This window comes from Peromyscus eremicus, chromosome X (assembly GCF_949786415.1).
Source record: "Peromyscus eremicus chromosome X, PerEre_H2_v1, whole genome shotgun sequence".
Taxonomy (NCBI): domain Eukaryota; kingdom Metazoa; phylum Chordata; class Mammalia; order Rodentia; family Cricetidae; genus Peromyscus; species Peromyscus eremicus.
This window is the reverse complement of record NC_081439.1, coordinates 57,025,877-57,046,931: the sequence shown is the minus strand read 5'-3', so window position 1 is coordinate 57,046,931 and position 21,055 is coordinate 57,025,877. Positions and strand designations below refer to the sequence as shown.

The window sequence follows — 21,055 nt, the reverse complement described above, 5'->3', positions numbered from 1 at the left end:
CACACACACACTACAAGCAGAACAAGTAAGTTCTGAAAAGCCTCATTTGGAGGTAGTGACCGGCTGCTTCTTCTGCCTGTCACTTGTCACATACAGTTTCCAGATTCAGCCATCCAAGGGGTAACTTTTTTACTCCACCAAGTTCTCCATCAGAAAAAACGGACTACTGAGTATAAGCATCTTGGTTTACAAAGATGACATTTTCATGACCCTGGCCACACCTGTGATTTGCCCTTATATCCTATTACTTCATTTGGGGGTGGGGTGGGGATGGGGGTGATGGCAGCTATGAAGCACACCAGCAGCAGGAGTACCCGCTACTTCTGCAGTCCTGCTGAGAGTATGTGGCTTGCTGCCTCCATCCCCCTCCCCAAAAAACAGTGGCACTGAAATCTAATCTAAAATTGAGAGGACCAAGCAAGACTGTGCCACCCCATTGGCATCCAGCTTGGTGGCTATGATGCTGGGCAAGACCAAGGGAGGAAAGCTAGATGGAGGTAGACTTCTCATGTTGAGCCTGACAGCAGAACATCAGGGACAGCAAGCCATGCTGGGACCAGGTGCTGGAAGATCACAGAGTAAACATGAGACTGCTTAGAAACTATTTTTATGGCTCCTCCAAGAAAAGAATCCCTCCACCCCACTCTTCAGCTGTTCATAGCTCAGTGGCCCTTCCCTTCAAGATCCACAGCATGGCTGATGTGACCTGAATTGTGGATTTTCCTCTATAGGCCTTTGAGCTACTCTGGCAGTGGGTGGCACTTCCAGATGTTCATGACACACCCTATCTTCAAGGCTCCACAGTTAGTGGCCATGCCTTTGGCTCTAGTGAAGGTCTTGGGACCACTGGGACTGTAAACCATGGTGTGCAAAAGGAGCTGGCAGTGCTCAGACTGGCACCACTTGATGGCTACCACGGGATGACATGGATAAGAGACCATTGTGTCCCCTTGAATCCATCTTCTAGGAAACACCAAGATGCTAAAGAGGGTCTCAGACCTTCTAGTAGCATGCAAGGCCTAACTGGGATATGCCTTTAAGTGAGTAGAAGATATTTAAGATTTTGTACAAGACAGCAAGAGTTTGTCTCCAGTTCAGGCTGAAAATCTCAGCTTCCATTTCCCACTGGTGTTTGGGTGGAGCAAATCATTTTGAAACTTTAAAGCATTATACAGATGTAAAGCTGAATTATCCTTCCTACTTCTGTTATTCCCATTATCCTTGATTTCCCAGCACAGAATTTTTGTCTGGAAAAAAAATGTGGAGAAGGAACATTGACAAAAGAACCTGGGAGCTGTGACTCCCAAATGCCTGGGAGGCAATCACCCAGCCCAGTAGATGGACAACTGCTGAGGCCAGCTCCACACGCTGCCTGGAAGGCACGCAGCCCACTCCTGTGATGTCACCTCTACAGTTACTTGTGCCCATCCCTCCACATGGAGCCAGCAGATTTAGGCACAGGAGGGGAGAAAAAATGAATCATAGGCTATTTTAGAAATTGCTTCGATTCCATTTGAGCCTGCAGTGGTGCCTTGCAAGCTGAGCAGAGCACCCTAAGCCACAGGGTAATGTGCTTTAAGTGCTGATAGCCTGGAAGTGCCAGAAGCCTGGTGAGATTAATCCACAACCCCAGGTTCTAATTCAGGTGAGAGAAAGACAAATGGTAATTGGTGGTTTTGCAGAATCGTCATTAAAAGGCTTTCTGATGACAGGAAAGATTGCCATTCCAAGGCAAGCAATCCAGTTGACGGTTACCAGCTAAAAATTCAATCAGCCACCCATGTCGGCAACATGCCCAAGGCTGGACAGAATTCCTTTGGACTGGGCCAGGTGTGGTGTCTCTTATCCTAGCACTCTGGAGACTGAGATAAGAAGATTGCTCAAAGTTGAGCCAGTCTCAGCTCCTCAGTGTGGTCCAGGGCATCTTGGGCGACAAAGTGATGCCATCTCAAAGGAGAACTGGAGGAATGACTCAGCAGTGGTAATTTTCCTTTAAGAAAAGAACTGAAAAAAAAGAAAAAAGAAAAAAAAGAAAAGAACTGTTGGACTGCCATTGCCCCCAGTTAAAAGGAAGGCCCTCACAACTGTCTATCAACTAGAAAGCTCCTTCTAGATCATACAAGTGCCTCTCTCTTCCCTAAAATCCCAGCCACTTTGATCTTCTCCTTGCCCTTCATCCTGAGCTCTGGCCACAACCTTGTGGTTGTCTTTATACCTACTACTATGTTCCTGCTGCCTGCGATATTTTTCCCTTTTGCCCTTCACGATGCCATCTGCTGTGAGACCTTCTGTGCCCTTTCTGCCCTTAGCACTATACATATGCTTATCAGGTAGCCCTGCCGCTGGGGATGGTGATGTCCTACACATCCCTGCACTGATGTGCTCCTAAAAGGCAAGCAATGTGCTTTGCCCTTCTCTGTGACCCCGGAACTGAGCATAGGCCACTGCTGGCCGAGTAAAGGTGTGTGCACTAAATGTACAGAGCAGTGGACCTCAGTGGACTGAGGGAGCCATGTGGGTAAGGATAGGAGATTCCTGATGGCTGCAGAACAGCCTAGACAGCAACTTCCCAGGAACCATTCTTACGATTATTTCTCACTTGTGCCTTGTGCTCCTCTACAGGAGAGAGGATTATCAAAACATTTTCAATTGTAACAGTTTTTTAATGTATTCCAAGATGTAAAAAGTACAAGTCTGTTGTTATAGTTTTACTTTTGTTGCCCCTTAGAACAGATACAACACCAAATAGCTATTAAAGTTTTAAAAGTGAATGGAGAGACAGAAAAACATTAGGTGACCATCTGGTAAAGAGGTTAAGTGGAGAGCTGGATGTGGTGGTGCCTGCAGCTCCCAGAATGTAGGAAGCTGAAGCAGGAGAAGCGCAAGTTTGAGGCCAGCTGACATTACATGAGACCTTGGCTCAGACTAAGAGATGTTAAGTAGCTAGGACACCATTCCTGAAGGACTACTCATATGACAGTAGTTTGAGAAGCATTTTTCAACAATCCTAAATTCACTTTTCTGTTCCTCTGAGGGGCCATTCAGCCTCCAGGGCTTCTGGGGTCACTTTGGCATTCCTCCAACCTGCTATATTACTGTCTTTGGAGTTATTTGTTGGGGGAGCGTACAGAAAAGGGTAATGAGAGTGAATATAATAAAAGTACATTGTACTCATATGTGAAAGTGTCACAATGAAGCGGAGAGTAGAGGCTGGCAAGTAACCCATTCTTTTTGGGTTTTTTAGATAGGATTTCTCTGTATATCAGCCCTACCTGTCCTGGAACTCACTCTGTAGCCCAGGCTGGCCTCAAATTCACAGAGATCTGCTTGCCTCTGCCTTCCGAGTGCTGGGATTAAAGGTGTGCGCCACCACACCCGACTGAAACACATTCTTTTGTACAATTAATGTGTACTAGTTAAAAAGAAGGGGGCTAGCCAGGCGGTGGTGGCGCACGCCTGTAATCCCAGCACTCGGGAGGCAGAGGCAGATGGATCTCTGTGAGTTCGAGGCCAGCCTGGTCTACAGAGTGAGTCCAGGACAGGCTCCAAAGCTACAGAGAGAAACCCTGTCTCGAAAAGCCAAAAAAAAAGAAGGAGGAGGAGGAGGAGGAGGAGGAGGAGGAGGAGGAGGAGGAGGGCTAAAATCTCATTTGCCACTAGCTCAAAGTGCTGAATCTCCATTTATTGCCACTTATTTGCTTGCCTCAAACATGTTATAATAAGGTCCTTAGGAGGAATGAGCCAAGTTTCAGCAAGAAAGTACTCAGTCATCTGCCCTGTGGCTCTCCAGACATTAGTTCCTTCTGTGACTGGGTCTTGAACCCCTGCTGTGTGCCAGGCTCTGTAAAGGATGCTGACAACAGAGCAGTGAGCATGATGGACACAGTTGCCACCTGCACAGAGCCTGTGAGGAGAGACAGGCTGACAGCAAGTAAAGAACCACAGATGCTTCTAGTGTGCTGAGTGCATCAGTGAAAACAAAACAGGACCACGTGGCAGAAAAGGGCTGTTTAACTCGGGTGTTCCTAAGGCCTCTCAGAGGTGACTTTTGGGTTGAAACCTGTAGACTCAAGGTGACAGAGTGATGAGAGGGGTCAAAAACTAGACTATCCGGGGTTGGGGATTTAGCTCAGTGGTAGAGCGCTTGCCTAGCAAGTGCAAGACCCTGGGTTCGGTCCTCAGCTCCGAAAAAAAAAAAAAAATTAGACTATCCAAGGACAGCATCCAGAGAGAATGAATGGCAAGTTTGGAGGAAGGGGATGCCTTGTAAGGGGAGATTCATGTTCAGACCACACAAAGAAGCCCATGTGGCTAGAACTGATGAGGTCTGACCTGACTGAGCACTAATGAAATACCCCGGCTGATACATAGTTTAGTATAGGGGACAGGGAAAGAATCCGGGAGCCAGCTCTGAGGCTACAAGAGCTCTCCATGCAGAGGGTGGTAGTGGTTCAGAGATGGAACAGTAGTGAAGGGGGAGGAAGTGCAAGGATTTGTTATCTCTTTTGGAATTGGAATCCACAGGACTTGATAATGGATTGAAGAGGAAAGTTGTAGACAGAGGAAGAAATCAAACCTCTGTTCAGTGCCATGACAAAACAAAAACACCAATGGGCTGTTTTTATATTCTAAGTGCTCGCTACTGACTACCAGCTACCTCAGTGGGTGGCCAAACATCTCCACCTTCCCAGAAAGCTCTTTTGGACAACACTAGTCTATATTAAAGAAGACCAAATCATCCTAGAAGACAAGTCTCAGACTGGAGAAATATATACACTCTATGAAGAACCAGCTCAACAATAAGAAAACAGAGAACCCAACTTGGAAATGGCAAAAGATGTGAAAAGAAGCTCACGGATGATACACAGAGGGCAAGAAATTGTATGAGTAGATGTTCAACACTGTGTGCCACAAAGGAACTGCAAATTAAAGCAACAAGGTAGCGCGGCACACCCATTAGAACAGATGCTGCCAACACCAAGGGCTGGGGGGATGTGGAGTCATAGGACCTCTCAGTCTTTGTTGGTGAGAATGTAAACTCGTGCAGCCAACTTGAGAGGACAGTTTACCAGTTTGTGCCAGAGCTAAGGAAGCAGTCTTACTATACAATCCAGCAATTGCTTCCTTGGTATCTACTCAAATAAGTTAAAACTCATGTCCATAAAAAAAAAAAAAGAAAAAAAAAGTTTAAAAAAAACCATGTGTGGGTAAAGAGGTGTACTAAAAAAAAAAAAAAAAAAAAAAAAAAAAACTTGCACATGAATGTTTATAGCAGCTTTATTCATGATCGTCCAAACATGGAAGTAACCAAGATGGCTTTCAGTAGGTGAATGGATCAACTATGTTTACAGGAAGTACGGAAAGTATTCTATGTTCCTTTCCTCTATTATGTTTTGTATTAGTTGGGTACTTCCTGCTCAGTCTTTCTGGAAACCTGAAACTGCTCTAAAGTCTATTAATTGAAAAAAGAAAGACTAAGAAAAATGCCTATCAGCACCTAGCAAGGGACATAGCACAAGGGACCGACTACATAAATGTTCAATGAAACACTGGATAAGCGAATGAATCTGTCAGTGGTAGTATATCCTATAATCACAGGACTTGGGAGGCTGAGGCAGGAGAATCTTCAGTTTGAGGCCAGTCTGGGCTACATTTCTGAGACTTTGTCTCAGAAAACTAGAAAGAATCAACCAAAGAATCAAAAGAACCCAGGTCTCCTGAGTCATGGCTCAGGTCTTCTTGTATATCAGAGGTGAAGACTTAGTATACTTAATTATCCAAACCAGAATATTGAGAAGGAAATGCAGTGCCCTGAGTGTAGACTAGAAATTATAAACAGGCCAGAAACTACATTTTGTTTCCAAAAGTCACTTGACTATTCATATTCTTTAAATTTTTCAGTAACCCACATTTAACACTGTGGAAACTTTACATTAAAATGTGTATTTCTGACTTCACTTGGGAAATGAAAAAATACAGACACATGGGGCATATATGCCTACCTAGTAACAAATGGCTAGATCCACTTGGCAAGCTTGTACATCTTGTTTGCCACAAGCCCTATCCCTCCCATTTATATGTCTTACTCTAGGCCGAGCATGGGTTTACACTCACACTGTTTTGGTTTTCTTTTCTTTTCTTTTTTTTTTTGTTTGTTTGTTTCGTTTTGTTTTGTTTTTCGAGACAGGGTTTTATAGTAGTTGAACAAAAGCTGCGATATCCAGCTTTTCTAGCAGTGGGTGGTAGCCTGAGAAAATTCTAAAGGCTAACACAGTTTGAAGCCTGGGAAAGTGTAAGAGAAAGTTGCAAATACAACTAACTCAGAGACATCTTGAGATCAGGCTTCATATGGGGGGGGGCAAACCTAAATGCCAAGAGAACCAGAGAATCTATTGCATGTGAGCAAAATCCATCCAGGGCAAGACATGGAGCTGCTATGATGCTTTTATCATTTTCCCACCTTGACTCATGACCAGTATAATAAATAGTTTCATGCTGGGTGTGGTAATACACACCTCTCATCTCAACACTTGGGGTCAGAGGTAGGCAAACCTTCCCATTCAAGGCCAGCCTGGTCTAAATAGTGAATTCCAGGGCAACTAGATACATAGTTAGACCCTGTCTCAAAAACAGTTTCCTTTTTGTTCAACTACTATAAAAATAAAGAAAACAGCCGGGCGGTGGTGGCGCACACTTTTAATCCCAGCACTTGGGAGGCAGAGCCAGGCGGATCTCAGTGAGTTCAAGCCCAACCTGGGCTACAGAGTGAGTTCCAGGAAAGGCGCAAAGCTACACAGGGAAACCCTGTCTCGGGGGGAAAAAAAAAAAAAAAAGAAAGAAAAAAAAGAAAAAGAAAAAGAAAAAAGAAAAGCTGGACTTCAGGAGAAAAACAATGGGCATTATTTATGCTTACATGTTTATTGTGACCCAAATTCAACGTTGCTCATCATCAACTTTAGGTGGAAACTATTTCTGTGGTTTTACTTATTTGCCTCCAAATGTAATGACAGAGTAATTCAGGCGTAATAGAGTCCAGCATCCACCTTTCCTCTCTGTGGTCTTCTGTTGCTAAATCACAACGACACAAAGTCTTATCCTTTCATGTATTCATTTATTCCCCAAGCACTGGTATGTTTACAGATGGAGGGATCCTTGCTTTAGTAGTGGGGTCCTCTGTGGACTGACCTCAGCAGAGGGCCACATGTATGGACAGGGGCTATGTATGGAGTCCTGTCTAGGATAAGGCTTTAGGCTTGACTCCCAGATGGTCAGGGAATACTGGAGTTTCCTAGCTCTAAAGGGTATGACCACAGTTAGCAGTGACCAAGAAGCAGCCCTACAATCAAAAGCATCAGTGAAGAGGCTGAGGCAGTGACCTGAATAAAGAGATGAGACAAAGGTTAAGACAGTGCAGGAGAAAGGAGACACATCTTGAAGTTAGCTTTGGCAACCCATAAGACATAATGGGGCATAAACCAAGATGTGAAGAATCAGGCACGGTCCAAGGATTGTGAGTTCGTTTCAAATACCAAAAACATGACCCAAAATATAAGAAAAGACTGTTGAATTGGGCCTCATCAAAATTAACTTTAGCTTTGCAAAAGAGTTGTTAGTAGAACGAAGAGATAACAAATGTACCGAGATAAGATATTTGCAAATCATATACCCGACAACAGATTTGTATCTAAAATATACAAAGAGCTCTCCAAACTCAACAGTAGAAAAAATCACAAATTAAAGAATGGACATAAGACATAAAAGGGGATATACAAATAGCAAATTAACACATAAAAGACATTTAAGATCATTAGCTATCAGGAGACATCAAAGGGAGATCACAACGAGATACCACTATATACCCAATAGAATAGGCAAAACAAACAGCTCTGCATGCCGCCAAGGGTGTGGGGAACCCAGCTCCCTACCAGATCCCTGGTAAGAGCATAAATGGCACAGTGATTCTGAAAAACACTTCGGCAGTTTCTTATAAAACTAAACATATTAGGGAGGCAGAGGCAGATAGATCTCTGAGTTCAAGGCCAGCCTGGTCTACAGAGTGAGTTCCAGGACAGCTACGGCTACACAAAGAAACCTTGTCTCAAAAATAAAAGACAATTAAATGTATACTATGTTCACACAAAACCCTGTATGTGAATGTTTATAGAAGCTTTATTCATAATAGCCGAAAAGCTCGGGTGTCCTTCAGTGGATTGGTGGTTAAAGAGACTATAACACATGCACAGGTATTTCATGAACACAACTTTGATGGTTTTTTTACACTTATTAATTATACAAAGTAATGTGTTTTGCCGGGCGGTGGTGGCACACGCCTTTAATCCCAGCACTCCGGAGGCAGAGCCAGGCGGATCTCTGTGAGTTCGAGGCCAGCCTGGGCTACCAAGTGAGTTCCAGGAAAAAGGCACAAAGCTACACAGAAACCCTGTCTCAAAAAAACAAAAAGCAAACAAACAAACAATGTGTTTCACTGGCATTTTCATACATATGTATCATATATATTGATCATATTCAGCCTTATCACCTTCTCTATCACCCCTTTGGATAGATCTTAAGGGCAGTACAGTGAGTGAAAATACCAGTCACAAAAGTCTATGTACTGTAATAGTCCATTTATATAACATTCTGGAAATAAAACTATTTTAGAGATGGAAAAACGTTAACGGTTGTAAGGGATTAGAGAAGGTAAAGTGGGAAGAATGGAAATTTTAAGGATGTAGATTTTAAATGGGTAGCAAGAGGAAAGAGTTATATTGTGATGCAACAGTTCTGAATCATGCTTGGAATAAAGATTACATGACTCTACACTTTTGATAAAATTGTATAGATCTGTATACTTATTAACACACAAGTACATGTCAGACTCATGAAATACGAATATTATCTATGAATTATGTGAACGTCAACTTCCTAGTTTTGATATGAACAACAACCATGTAAGATGCTAACTGAAAAAAACCTGGTGAAGGCTACATCCCCCGCCCTCATACTGTAGCTTTTGTTGTTGCTGTTATTTTCAACTTCCTATGGATCTGTACTGCTTGATTCTATTTATATGGCATTCCTTCTTTTGTTGTTTGTTTGTTTGTTTGTTTTCTTTTTCGAGACAGGATTTCTCTGTGTAACAGCTCTGCATGTCCTGGAACTCACGCTGTAGCCCAGGCTGGCCTCGAACTCACAGAGATCCACCTGCCTCTGCCTCTAGAGTGCTGGGATTAAAGGCATGCGCCACCACCGCCCAGCTCTTATATGGCATTCTTGAAAAGACAACACTATATTGACAGAGAACACATCAGCAGCTGCCAGGTAGGCAGGAGGATATGACTGCAAAAGGATGGCATAGAAGGCTTTGGGGGCTAGGAAACATCTGTGTCATTAACATGTGTATGTGTTCAGAATCAGCTCTGTGCATTAAAGAAAGTCAATTTTACTATAGATTTTTAAATTACTGAAGTAGAACTCAATCATAGAACACTATCCTAGCATGCACAGGGATGAGGATCTGATCCCCAGCACCAAACACTAAGTAAGATTTTCTTTAAAGTAGAAAAGCAACTGTTTTTTTTTTCTTTCTGATTACGTCCTTCTCTCCTTCCTCTTCCACTCATCCATCATTCTCCATCTACTGTGTACCTGCTGGTGTGAGGCACACTGTGTTAGATTTTGGAACTCAAAGTAGAACAGTATTCTTCCTGTTTCTAAGGACGAGCATGCAGTAGAATTTGGACTCTGGTGTTTCTACTCAAGGAAATGGAACAAGGAGAAGACTGACCAAGGACCAAGTGAAGAAACTTTTTTTGAGACAGGGTTTCTCTGTGTAGCTTTGCACCTTTCCTGGAACTCACTCTGTAGCCCAGGTTGGCCTTGAACTCACAGAGATCCACCTGCCCCTCTCCCTCCCGAGTGCTAGGATTAAAGGTGTGTGCCACCACCCCCAGCTGAAACTGATCACTTTTAGAGCCTGGTCCTGTGTAGTGCTTTTCCAAGAGAACTCTTGGGCCTGAGGGAAAGGGAAGGCCCATTACTCCATACTGCATAGGTACCCACGTGAAAAAATGCCAGAAGGGTTGTGCCCTGTTAAGAAGAACAGAAAGGCTGGGGTAGAAGAAGATTTGATGTAGTTAACTGTTAACTCTGAAAAGTGTTACCTGGACGTGCACATGAGAGTGTATGTGTGTGTGTAAAAACAACCATTTGTTTTGTTCATAAATCTGGACTGGTGATGGATCTGGGATCAGCTGCGTGGTGGTTCTGTTTTGGCCTGGACCCACCCCATATCAGCAGTCAGCTGGTGGTCAAAAACCCTGCTGATTTGTATACTGCTTTCTAGGATGACAGGGGTATCTAGGCCCTTTGTCCCTCATCATTTAAGGTTTATTCACATAAAAAGGGTCACCACATTCCCATTCTCAGCAAGAGAACTGGCCCCAAAAATATAACTACTTATTTTCTTCTTCACAGCTCTATTGAGGTATGTCATTCATATATGTTACCTGAATCTGAATTCTGTTTTCTCTCCTGTTTGCAGGGAATCTGAAGCATGTGGTCTAGTTGACAAAACGAGATCAGGTTTCCAGAGCTGGGAAGCAGTGCCTATAATGAAGACAGTGTGTTGATGCAAGCAGTTTGTGGAATTTGTGACTGCAGGGGAAATTTGGAAGAAATTACTTCCTGAAAATTTCCAAGGGGCACCAAGTGGCAGCTGGCCTCCTGGGGTGAGGAGGCAGACACCCCAGAGCCAGGCCTAGGGGGAAGAGGAAGATATCCAACATTTAAAGTGTTTATTTTAAAGCATACACACAAATGCAGTTTTTAATCTTTCAAAATTATTTTTAAGCAAGTTGGGGAGGGGAGTATTTTTATCTTCTTAAAGGGGACAAGTCAGAAGTTGCAAGAAAGTGGGATTGGGTGGTGGGCAGCACACAGGCAAGTTTGGACCCCAGGGCCATCTAGGTAGAGTTCGGTGGGGGAGGGCTATCAGCAGACTGGGAGGGGAAGAGGAGTCTACCACTTTTGTTTTAGTATTATGCACTCAAGTTGTTTCTAATAAAATCTTCAAAAACCCAGCTCTGTCCCATTGTTCTCACTGCCACTGAGAGCACACATAGTTCTGAACTTTCCCTGTCACCTTTTACTTCCACATTCTGCCCTGGCCAGCCTAGGACCCTCACCGTAAAATCTGGACCCTCATCGGGAACTCATGTGCCCTCTGCCCAGATGACCAGCTCTGGCCTATGATGAGGCCTGTCCCTAAAAAAGAAGGTGCAGGGTTATAAGCTCTGTGTCTATGAAAAGGGGCTTGTTGCACTCTGAGGAGGAGCTTGCCCTGCCAAGGATTCAGGGATAAGAACTCGAGGTCTCAGGGGCCATTTCCATGGGTAGACAGGACATTTCCAACTCAAGTGTAGACTGTTGATACACGTGACCAGTGGCTGGTGTCACCTGGAAATACGGTACAATAGTGATGACAAGACGGCCATTCAGCATGATTTTATAACCAAATATTTAGTAAGTTCTTTCAGCCCCTGTGACAAGCCTAAGAGACACAAGCACAGCCCAGTCCTGGCCTCGGGCAAGGGGAAGAGAAAGCCAACGCACGCACAAAGCTGGGGCTCACTAAACTGAGAGCAACTGGCACTGCCCAGCAGGCCCCCCCCAGCAGCATGTCTGAAGGCATATTTAACTTGAATTTCCTCAAGCAAGCAAGAGCATTCCACAGAAGGGAGTGAGAAAGCCTCGAGTGTGTCCCGAGCTGGGAATAGCCATGCTTTTATTAAACAGTGAGGGGGTCTGGTGGACTAGTCACTTCAAATGTCCGCTGTTCTAATTATCCACTCCGGGCTTAAGGCAGTTTGGCTTACACTGAAAAGAATGGGGATTTCAAAGAGTTGAAGAGTGGGGAGGCACTGAATGGGCAGGTGCCAAGGTTTGCCCTCTCCAAGGTTTGCTTATCCCCCTTTCAGCTCCCCATTCCAGTCCTTTCAAGAGGACCTATCTCCAATGTCCCTGAGAAGGCCTTAGTCCTGAGAGGCAACCACCTGGTAAAAACAATGGCTACCTAGTACCCTGTGGCCTTTGCAGTGGGAATGGACCTGGTCAAGGATATGCCTCCAATATGGAGAGAATAGGAAAAGGTTCTGGGGTACCAGGGGAGCCTTTTGCCATGGGACCCCTTCTGACTAAGGCTAGCACTGCCAGTTCAGCCTCAGTTCTGGCCCAACAGGATCCAAAATACCTACTGAGCTGATGACCTTCTGCCAGGCCTCAGAAGACTCTAGTGCAGGGGCCTCCGGGCTGCCATGCATTGCATTCCTAGAGGATATGCAGGCCTGGAGTGCAGTTCAGGGGCAGGGCATTTGCCCAGCATGTACAGGGCCCTGGGTTCTGTCCCTTAGCATATCAAAAAGAGGAAAGGAGAGGCAAGAGAGGACAAAGGAGAAGAAAGGAGAGAAAGAAAAGACAGGAAAGCATTAGGTAAAAAAGAACGACAGGTAAAACCAGGAATCACTTAAAATTTACAAAACCAACACAGCAGGTTAAGAGCTGCTCTGTTCCAAATTATAAAGGCATGAAGGCAGTAAAGGCTACGAGGGAAAGCACCAAAACATAAGCTGAGATGGGCTTTTGTGGACTAGGAAATTAGAAGATGATTTGTTTTGCTTTTCAGCTTTTTCCCCCTATTTTTTTTTTCAGATTTCCTCTAGTGAATTACATTTTATTTTACGACAGAAGAACAGGCTTGGGTATAGCTCAGTGGTAGAATGCCTGCCTACTATCCATGAGGCCCTGGGTTCCACCCCTAGTCCCACAAATAAAGTAATAAGCTAAAAATGAATTGCTTGTTTGAGCAGCACTAATTAAACTGTCGGTCACCAAAAAAAAAAAAAAAAAAAAAAAAGTAAGAAGAGACTTGTTAGAAGGGGTTCAGTTGGAGGAATGGGGAATAAGAGGGTGATGGGGTGAATGTGATCAAAATACATTATGTACACATATGAAATTGCCAGAATAAATTTTTGTAAATGGTCTTTATCTCATCCTCTCAGAGAAAGATCAAAGTCAGTTGGAACCTACCACTGTACAGATTTGTGCTCAGCCTCAGGGCTGTTCTTACTGCCCAGGAGGCTCTGAGTACAGCCCCAGGAGAAGTGGGCTCCAGGGTAAGGCAAGTGTTACTGGTGTGAGCTTGCCCTCTCGTCAGCCGAAGACTGCTGTCCACCTGTCTACTGCAACACTAAATTCAAACCCAGTGACTCTAGTTTGAACCAGGGGGCAAACATTAGAATGCACCCCTTCTTATAGGTCATTTCTACTTGAAGTAGGTCCTCTTTCCTGCTGGAGAGGTACTATCATACCCACTTTAGAGATGAGGAGACTGAAGCTACAAACCCATGAGGCTTGCCCAGTAGTGAGTGGGAGAGAACCACCCTAGCCAGAACTGCAAGCTCCCTTACTTTTTCCACGGCCCCACACTAATGCCACTAGAATATTTTTTAAACCGTGACTTTGGAGTAAACAACTTTCTGATTGCTTACAAAGTCCATGCTGGATCAAGGCACACACTACTCCTGGGCCCTCACCCTACAACAAATACATGAACTAGTCCTGCTTTTCAGCAAGGTGCTCGGCCTTGCGGGCTCTGTTTCCTCACATGGAAAGTAGAGCACATTCATTCTGTACTTCACGGGCTCTTGTGAGGGGCTACTGACTTTTCAAAGATAGGAGCATCTGAAAAGAGCCTCAAAAACTGAGTGGTGGCACGCGCCTATAATCCAGTACTTGGGAGGTAGAGGCAGTGGTTCAAGGCCAGCCTGGGCTATCTGAGAGCCTGCATGAAAAAGCCCAAATATTGTGCATGTGAGGGCTTCCACTGGGCCCCCAAGCACATGCCAGGGCCCGAGAGACTATAAGAAAACTTTAGGGTGTGTCTACAACTTGAGGGTTAAGAAAAATAGCCATCTTAAAAAGAATATATGTGTGTAAAGCCCTGGAGTCAATTCCCATCACTGAAGAAAAAGAACATATATATATATATATATTGGATATGCATGTATTTGCATAAAACATCTTTGAAAAAACACACAAGAAACTGGGACACTTCAGTTGCCTCCCGGCAGTGCAAGCAGGTGGCAAGTGGCTGGGGAAGAGTGAGGTAGACTTGCACTGTTTCTTTTTGTACCTTCTGATTTTTTAACCATGTGAATGTATTACCTGGTCCCTGAAAAAGTAAATAAATAAAACTTACAAATAAGAAAAAAGCCAACGGAAAATTCCCAAGCCCGCTTACCTTTGGGGAGAGTGACTGTACCTCTGCTACATTCATTGTGAGCTGTCACAGAGAGAGCAGTATATTTCCAATTCTGTATTCAAAGGACTTTTTCTCGGGCAGAAAGACGTCTTTATTAGAAAATCAAATATTGTCAATCAACAGACAAGGGAAGACAGAAAAAGAGGAAGGTGAGGAGAAAGAAGGAAAAGGAAAGGAAGCAGCTAGCCGGCTGAACCCCTTCCCAGAGGGTTCCTGCAGCCATTCGGCTGCTGTATTTGCCAGGGCCAGGTCCTATACCCCATGCTCAGTGCCGAGCCCACAGCTGCCCAGGAGAGCCTTGGCAAGCAGCACACCTCACACTGCCTAAATGTGAGCATCTCTCTGACACTCATTAGCTCTGGGACCTTGTCCAAGTAAGCCACTCTCTCTGAGCCTTAGTTGTATTATCTATCTCCAGGGAGGGAACTGCCTGTGAGGGACACACACACTAATAATAACAATAACAATACCAAACTCAAGTACGTGCCTATAGCCCCACTTACCGAAGAGGCTGAGGCAGGAGAATCATCCTTGGGGATAGAGTGAGTTTAAGGCCAGTCTGAGCTAGAGACTATCTCAAAAAGAAAAAAAAAAAGGGCAAGAAAAAATGAGAATGGGGAAGAAGAAAAGAAATAGAAGGGAGACAGGAGAGAGGAAAGTAAGAAAGGAAGGGTAAAACTGTCAACAATCTGCAAAGCACAATAACAACATGTTGGTTTAGGGTTTTTTTTAGTCTCATCTGCTACAGATACAAAGAAAAGTGTTCACATGTGAAATAATGTATCTTGGGATCAGTTTTAAATACTCTGGAGGAGAAAATGTATGCTGAGGGAGATGAAACAAAATATGAAGAATGCTGATCACTGCTGAACTATGTTGCATTATACTACACTCTCCACTTTTTAAAAAAAATTCTAATAACAAAAATAACCTAAGATGTGAGGCCAGAGAGACAGCATAAAAGTGCTGGGCTTGGTGGTACATGTCTGTAATGCCAACACTGGAAGGCAAAGGCAGGGGGAGCCTGGAGACTCACTCACTGGCCAGCAAGCATAATCAAAATGACAAGTTTCTGCCTCAGCAGAAGACCCTGTCTTGCTGGGCTGCAGTGGCACACGCCTTTAATCCCAGAACTAGGGAAGCAGAAGCAGGTGGATCTCTGCGTTCGAGGCCAGCCTGATCTACAGAGCGAGTTCCAGGACAGCCAGGAATGTTATACAGAGAGACCCTGTCCCAAAAGAAATAAACAAAAAACAAACAACAACAACAATCAAAAGACCTCGTCTCAAAAAAAAAAAAAAATGGAGAAGCAGTAAAGACATTGCAACCGCAGCCACACACAGACATGCATACACACAGAAAAACACACATACACACCAAAAAAAATCTAACACCACATCTGTTACTGTACTTAGTAGATCAGTGATCATTTTCCATACAGTCCCCTCAAAGAGTTTTCTGCCAAAGTAAGTTGTCTTTCCAGAGAGCCAATGCAATCCTAAGCGAAAAGAATAAGGCTAGAGGTATCACCACACCTAAGTTCAAGGTATACTACACAAAGAGCATAGTACTGGCACAAAAGACAGGTATGTAGACCGTGGAAGAGAAGACTCATATAGCTATAGTCATCTGATTTTTCACAAAGATAAACATTTTGATTTTGCCAAAAACAGCCGTATCTTAGTTACTGTTGCTGTGACAAGACAGCCTGACAAGAGAAACGTAAGGAAGGAAGGGTTGATTTGGGCTCACAGTTCAAGATTATAGTGCATCATTTTGGGAAAATCACAGTAACAGAGGCTTGGGACAGCTGCTCACATTCCATGCGCAGAGACCTATCTCCCAAGTGGCTCTAAATCTCATCAAGTTTACAACTGAGATTAACCATCACAATCCTTTTCAACAAACTGCTGGCAAACTGGCTATTTACATGTAGAAGTTTGAAACCAGATCCCCATCTCTCATTTTGTAGAAAACCCAACTTAAAATGGACCAATGACCTTAATATAAGACCTAAAACTTTAAAACCAATCAAGAAAAGGATAGAGAAAACACTTCAAGATATTATCATAAGCAAGGCCTTTCTGAATAGGATTCCAGTCTTTCAGGAAATCAGAGCAACAACTGGCAAATAGGACCTCATGAAATTACAAAGCGTCTGCACAGCAAAGGAAATAATTGAGTGAAAAGATAACCTACAGAACAGGAGGGAAATCTTCGTTAGCTCTACATCCAACAGAAGATTAATATCTACACTCTACAAAGAACACACAGAATCAAACAATAAGAAAAGAGATGATGCAAACAATATACAGGCTAATGAAATGAGCAGACAGTTCTGAAAAGATCAAAACGAGGACTGGAGACATGGCTCAGGGGGTACAACATATGCTATGCAAGCATGAGGATCTGACTTTGAATCCCTAGAACCCACACAAAACCGAACACTGGAGCACAAGTGCGCAATCTCAGTTTTCCCACTGAAAGGTCAGAGGCGGAGAGACAGGAGGCTCCTGAAGCTTGCAGTCCAGCTAGCCTGGTGTACGCAGTGACAACCAGCAAAAGGAACCTGTCTCAAGTCAAGTGGAAAGTGATAACCATGACTGACACTCAAGGTTGGTGGTCCTCTGACTTCTGGACATGCACTATGGCACACACACACACACACACACACACACACACACACACGCCCGCACACATGCCCGCACACACATATACACATGCACATATACAAAATGTATTTTTTAAATAAGTACAAATGGCCAATAAACATGAAAAATGTCCACCAGCACTAGCCATCACAAATTCAAATTAAAACTCTTTTTATCAAGAAAACAAGTAACAACAAGGACAGATAAAGTTGCAGACAAAAAGTAACCTTTCTACACTGCTAGTGGGAGCAGAATTAGTGCAGCCCCTGTGGAAGTCAGTATGGTGTACTACGTGACCCAGCTATACCACTCCTGGTATAGGACCTTTACCTGAAGGTCTCCAAGTCAACATACCACAGAGATCCTTGCACAACAATGTTTACCACATCACTAATCACAACAGCTAAGCTATAGAGCCAAGCACAGTATCCATCAACAGAGAAACAGATAAAGAAAATGTAATTTGTATACACAATGGAAGTTTTCTAGCCTTAAAGAAGAAAGACGTTAAGTCACTCGCAGGAAAATGGATATGACTGAAAACAATTATTAAGCAAATTAATTCAGTCTCAGGAAGACAGTATCATGTTTTCCTCTCATTTCTAGTTCTTAGATTTCACATAGATAGATAATACATATGTACAGATGACATGAAAGCAGAAGCAAAGGGACTAAGAGGAATGGGAGGGGTGAGAAATGAGAGGATAACGGGGTATTGGGGGAGAATATGCTCAAAGTGTATTTATATACTTACATGAAAATGGCCTTCTGTAACCCAGCATATTAAAAAATAAAGGCCAGACAGTGAAGGAATCACATACAAAATCCCCTAAATAAAAAATGTATTGACTTTAGAAAATAATAATAATAAATAAATAAAGGCTAAAAAAGAAAATTGACTTCCTGGATGTGGTGGCTCATGTCTATAATCCCAACACTGTGGCAGAAGGATTGCCATGAGTTTGAAGCCAACCTAAAACTATAAAGTGAGACTCTGTCTGAAAAATAAAGGAAAAGAAAAGAAGCGGCTTGATCAGATTTGAATCATGAAAAGCTTGCTTTGAGTGCCACATGAACAGAAATAAGGAGCCTTCTGAGACCCAGCTCCAAAATGTAAGTCATATATGCATGATGTTACATCACTCACAGGAAAATGGATATGACTGAAAACAATCGTTACGACATAATGCCAGCCAGGGAGAAGGGGTATTTTTTTAGAGTGTTTCAAAGAATGTGTGTGTGTGCGTGTGTGTGTGTGTGTGTGTGTGTGTGTGTGTGTGTGTGTGTGACACTGTGTGTGTGTATGTCTGTGTAGGAGCATGTGCACATGAGTGTAGGTGTCCATAGAAACAAGAGGTTTTGTTTCAAGTGCTGGGATCACAAATATGAGCCATAACACCTGGTTGGAAAATGATTTGTGTCTGTTTTTGTGTTGCTCAAATCTTAAATAGATCTGTTAATAAAAATTCTGGTGCCAGATATTGGGGTAAATGCTGAAAGACCAGAGAGACAAAGGAACAAGCCACTGCCACATCTCACTTCACCAACTCCACAAATCAATCCTCTGACTGTCTCTGAAGCTCTCCAGCCAAAAAGGCTTTAGTTCCTGTCTCCTCACACCTTATATACCTTTCTCCGCCCAGGCATCACTTCCTTCCTAGTTCTGGGATTAATGGCATGTGTACTTCCCAAATACTGGGATTAAAGGTGTGAGATCTCAAGTGCTAGGATTAAAGGTGTGTGACTCCCAAGTACTGGGATTAAAGGTGTGTACCACCACTGCCTGGCTCTGTTTCTCTCCTAGACTGAGTCAATCTCATGCAGTCCAGGGTGGCTTTGAACTCACATAGATCCAGATGGATCTCTGGATCCATTGCCTCCCCATTGCTAGGATTAAAGGTATGTGCCATTACTGCCTGGCATCTATGTTTAATCTAGTGGCTTGTTCTGTTCTCTGATCTCCAGGCAATTTTTATTAGGGTACACAATATATCACTACATTTTTGTACACAAATGTAGCCCCAGTGCCTGGCATACTACATGGCATGTAGTTTGGTGCCCAATAATATTTATGAAGTAAATTGTACATAGATGAATTTATACTGATCTGTGATCTGATTTTGCTTTTTGAGACAGAGTGTCTCTGTGTAGTCCTAGCTGTCCTGGAACTCACTCTGTAGACCAGGCTGACCTTGAATTTAGAGAGGTCTGCCTGCCTCTGCCTCCTGAATGCTGGAATTAAAAGTATATGCCACCTCACCCAGCCCCCTGTGACCTGATTTTTTTTGCTTAAATTCCACGCTATATGTGGCTTTTCCATACCAATGCACAAAGAGCTACCTTGCTATTCCAATAGCATAGGAAATAATTCCAAGAACTGACAAATGGAATTATATGAAGTTTTAAAACTTCTACAGAGCAAAGGAAATAATCACCAGACTGAAGAAACAGTCTACAGAATAGGAGAAAATTTTGCTAACTTTATATCACACAAAGAATTAATATCTGAGATATTTAAAAACTGAAAAAAAATAACAACCAGGCATGGTGATGCATGCCTTTCTTTAATCCCAGCACTCGGGAGGCAGAGACAGTCAGATCTCTGAGTTCAAGACCAACCTGGTCTACATAGAGAGTTCCAGGACAGCCTGGGCTACACAGAGAAACCCTGTCTCAAAAACAAAGCAAAACAAAACAAAAAACTATGGATTTAGAGAAAACCTGTCTCAAAAAAATTATGTGTACACATATGATGTGTAGTACACATGCACATATATATGCTTATATATATTGAAGATAGCTTGAAAATCAAGGAAAAGTCCTGACACACAATTGTTTATTAAATAGTTGAGAATGCTAGAAATAGTGCTTATGCCTATATTCTACACTTGAGAGGTAAAGATGACAGTTTGAGAGATAAAAGAAAGAGTTGAGACCATCCTGGGCTACACAGTGAGAATCTAACTCAAAAAAATAAATAATACCAAAAATCATGCAGTTAATAAATGGGCTAATGAACTGTACAGACAGTTCTCAAAAGAAGAGACACAAATGAAGAATAAACATTTTGAAAAGTGTTCAGCACTCTTATCCACTAAGGAAATGCAAATTAAAATTATTTTGAGATTCCATCTTACCCCAATCAGAATGTTTGTCACAAAGAAAATAAATGACAATAAATTCTGGGGTGGCTGAAGGGAAAGATGAACATTTATTTTCTGTAAACTAGTACCTCCACTATGGAAGCAGTGTGGAAGTTCCCCCAAAACACAAAAATAGACCTACCATATCACTCAGTTATACCACTCCTGAATATAGAGCCACAGATGTGTGCGTGTGCATGCACATAAATAAATGATAGATAGACAGACAGACAGACAAAATTTTTGACAAGGTCTCACTATGTAGAACAGGCTGGCCTCAAACTCACAGAGATCCGCCTGCCTCTGCCTCCCGAGTGCTGGGATTAAAGGTGTGTGCCACTGCTCCCAGCAAATAATAAACAGTTTTTTAAAAAGAAAAAGAAAACAATGCTATGGACCAGCAATGTGGTTCATTTGGTAGCGTGCTTTCCTACCATGCATGAGACCCTGGATTGGATCCCCCACACCATATCAACCAGGCATGAGGGTGCACAACTGTAATTCTTGCACTAGAGAGGTAGAGACAGGAGGATCCAAAGTGCAAGGTCATCCTTGGCTATATAGTCAGTTCCAGGCCAGCCTGGGAGACTTGAGACTCTGCCTCAAAAAGAAAAGAAGGGAATTTACTCACAAGAGCACCCCCAAAGTAAAATACTCAAGCAAAAGGACCGGTATACTAAAACTATGAAATTGATGCTGTCTTTCAAGAAATTAAAGAAGGCATAAATAAGTGGAGAAACATCCCATGTTCACAGAAAAGGCAATATTGGAAAGGTGCCAATAGTATCTAAAGTAAATACAATCTCTATAAAAAAATCTGTTATATGTTATATGACTGTTTTGCATAAACTCCATCCTGAAATTCATATGTTTAATCTCAACGGACCTTAAATAGTGAAAATTATCTTGAAAAGAAAAAATACAATAGGAGGACTCACACT

At 43.0% G+C, this 21,055-nt stretch overlaps 1 protein-coding gene across 1 annotated transcript in view; it reads left to right on the top strand.

The window, feature by feature from the left end:
- Positions 1-11,041, top strand: part of Hdac8 (histone deacetylase 8) — a 220,794-nt gene extending 209,753 nt beyond the window's left edge. Inside the window, exon 11 of the mRNA XM_059250571.1 lies at positions 10,544-11,041. Coding sequence (XP_059106554.1) covers positions 10,544-10,566 — 23 coding nt within the window. The 3' untranslated portion in view covers positions 10,567-11,041. The remainder of the gene's footprint in view (positions 1-10,543) is intronic.
- The last annotated feature ends 10,014 nt before the right edge of the window (positions 11,042-21,055 follow it).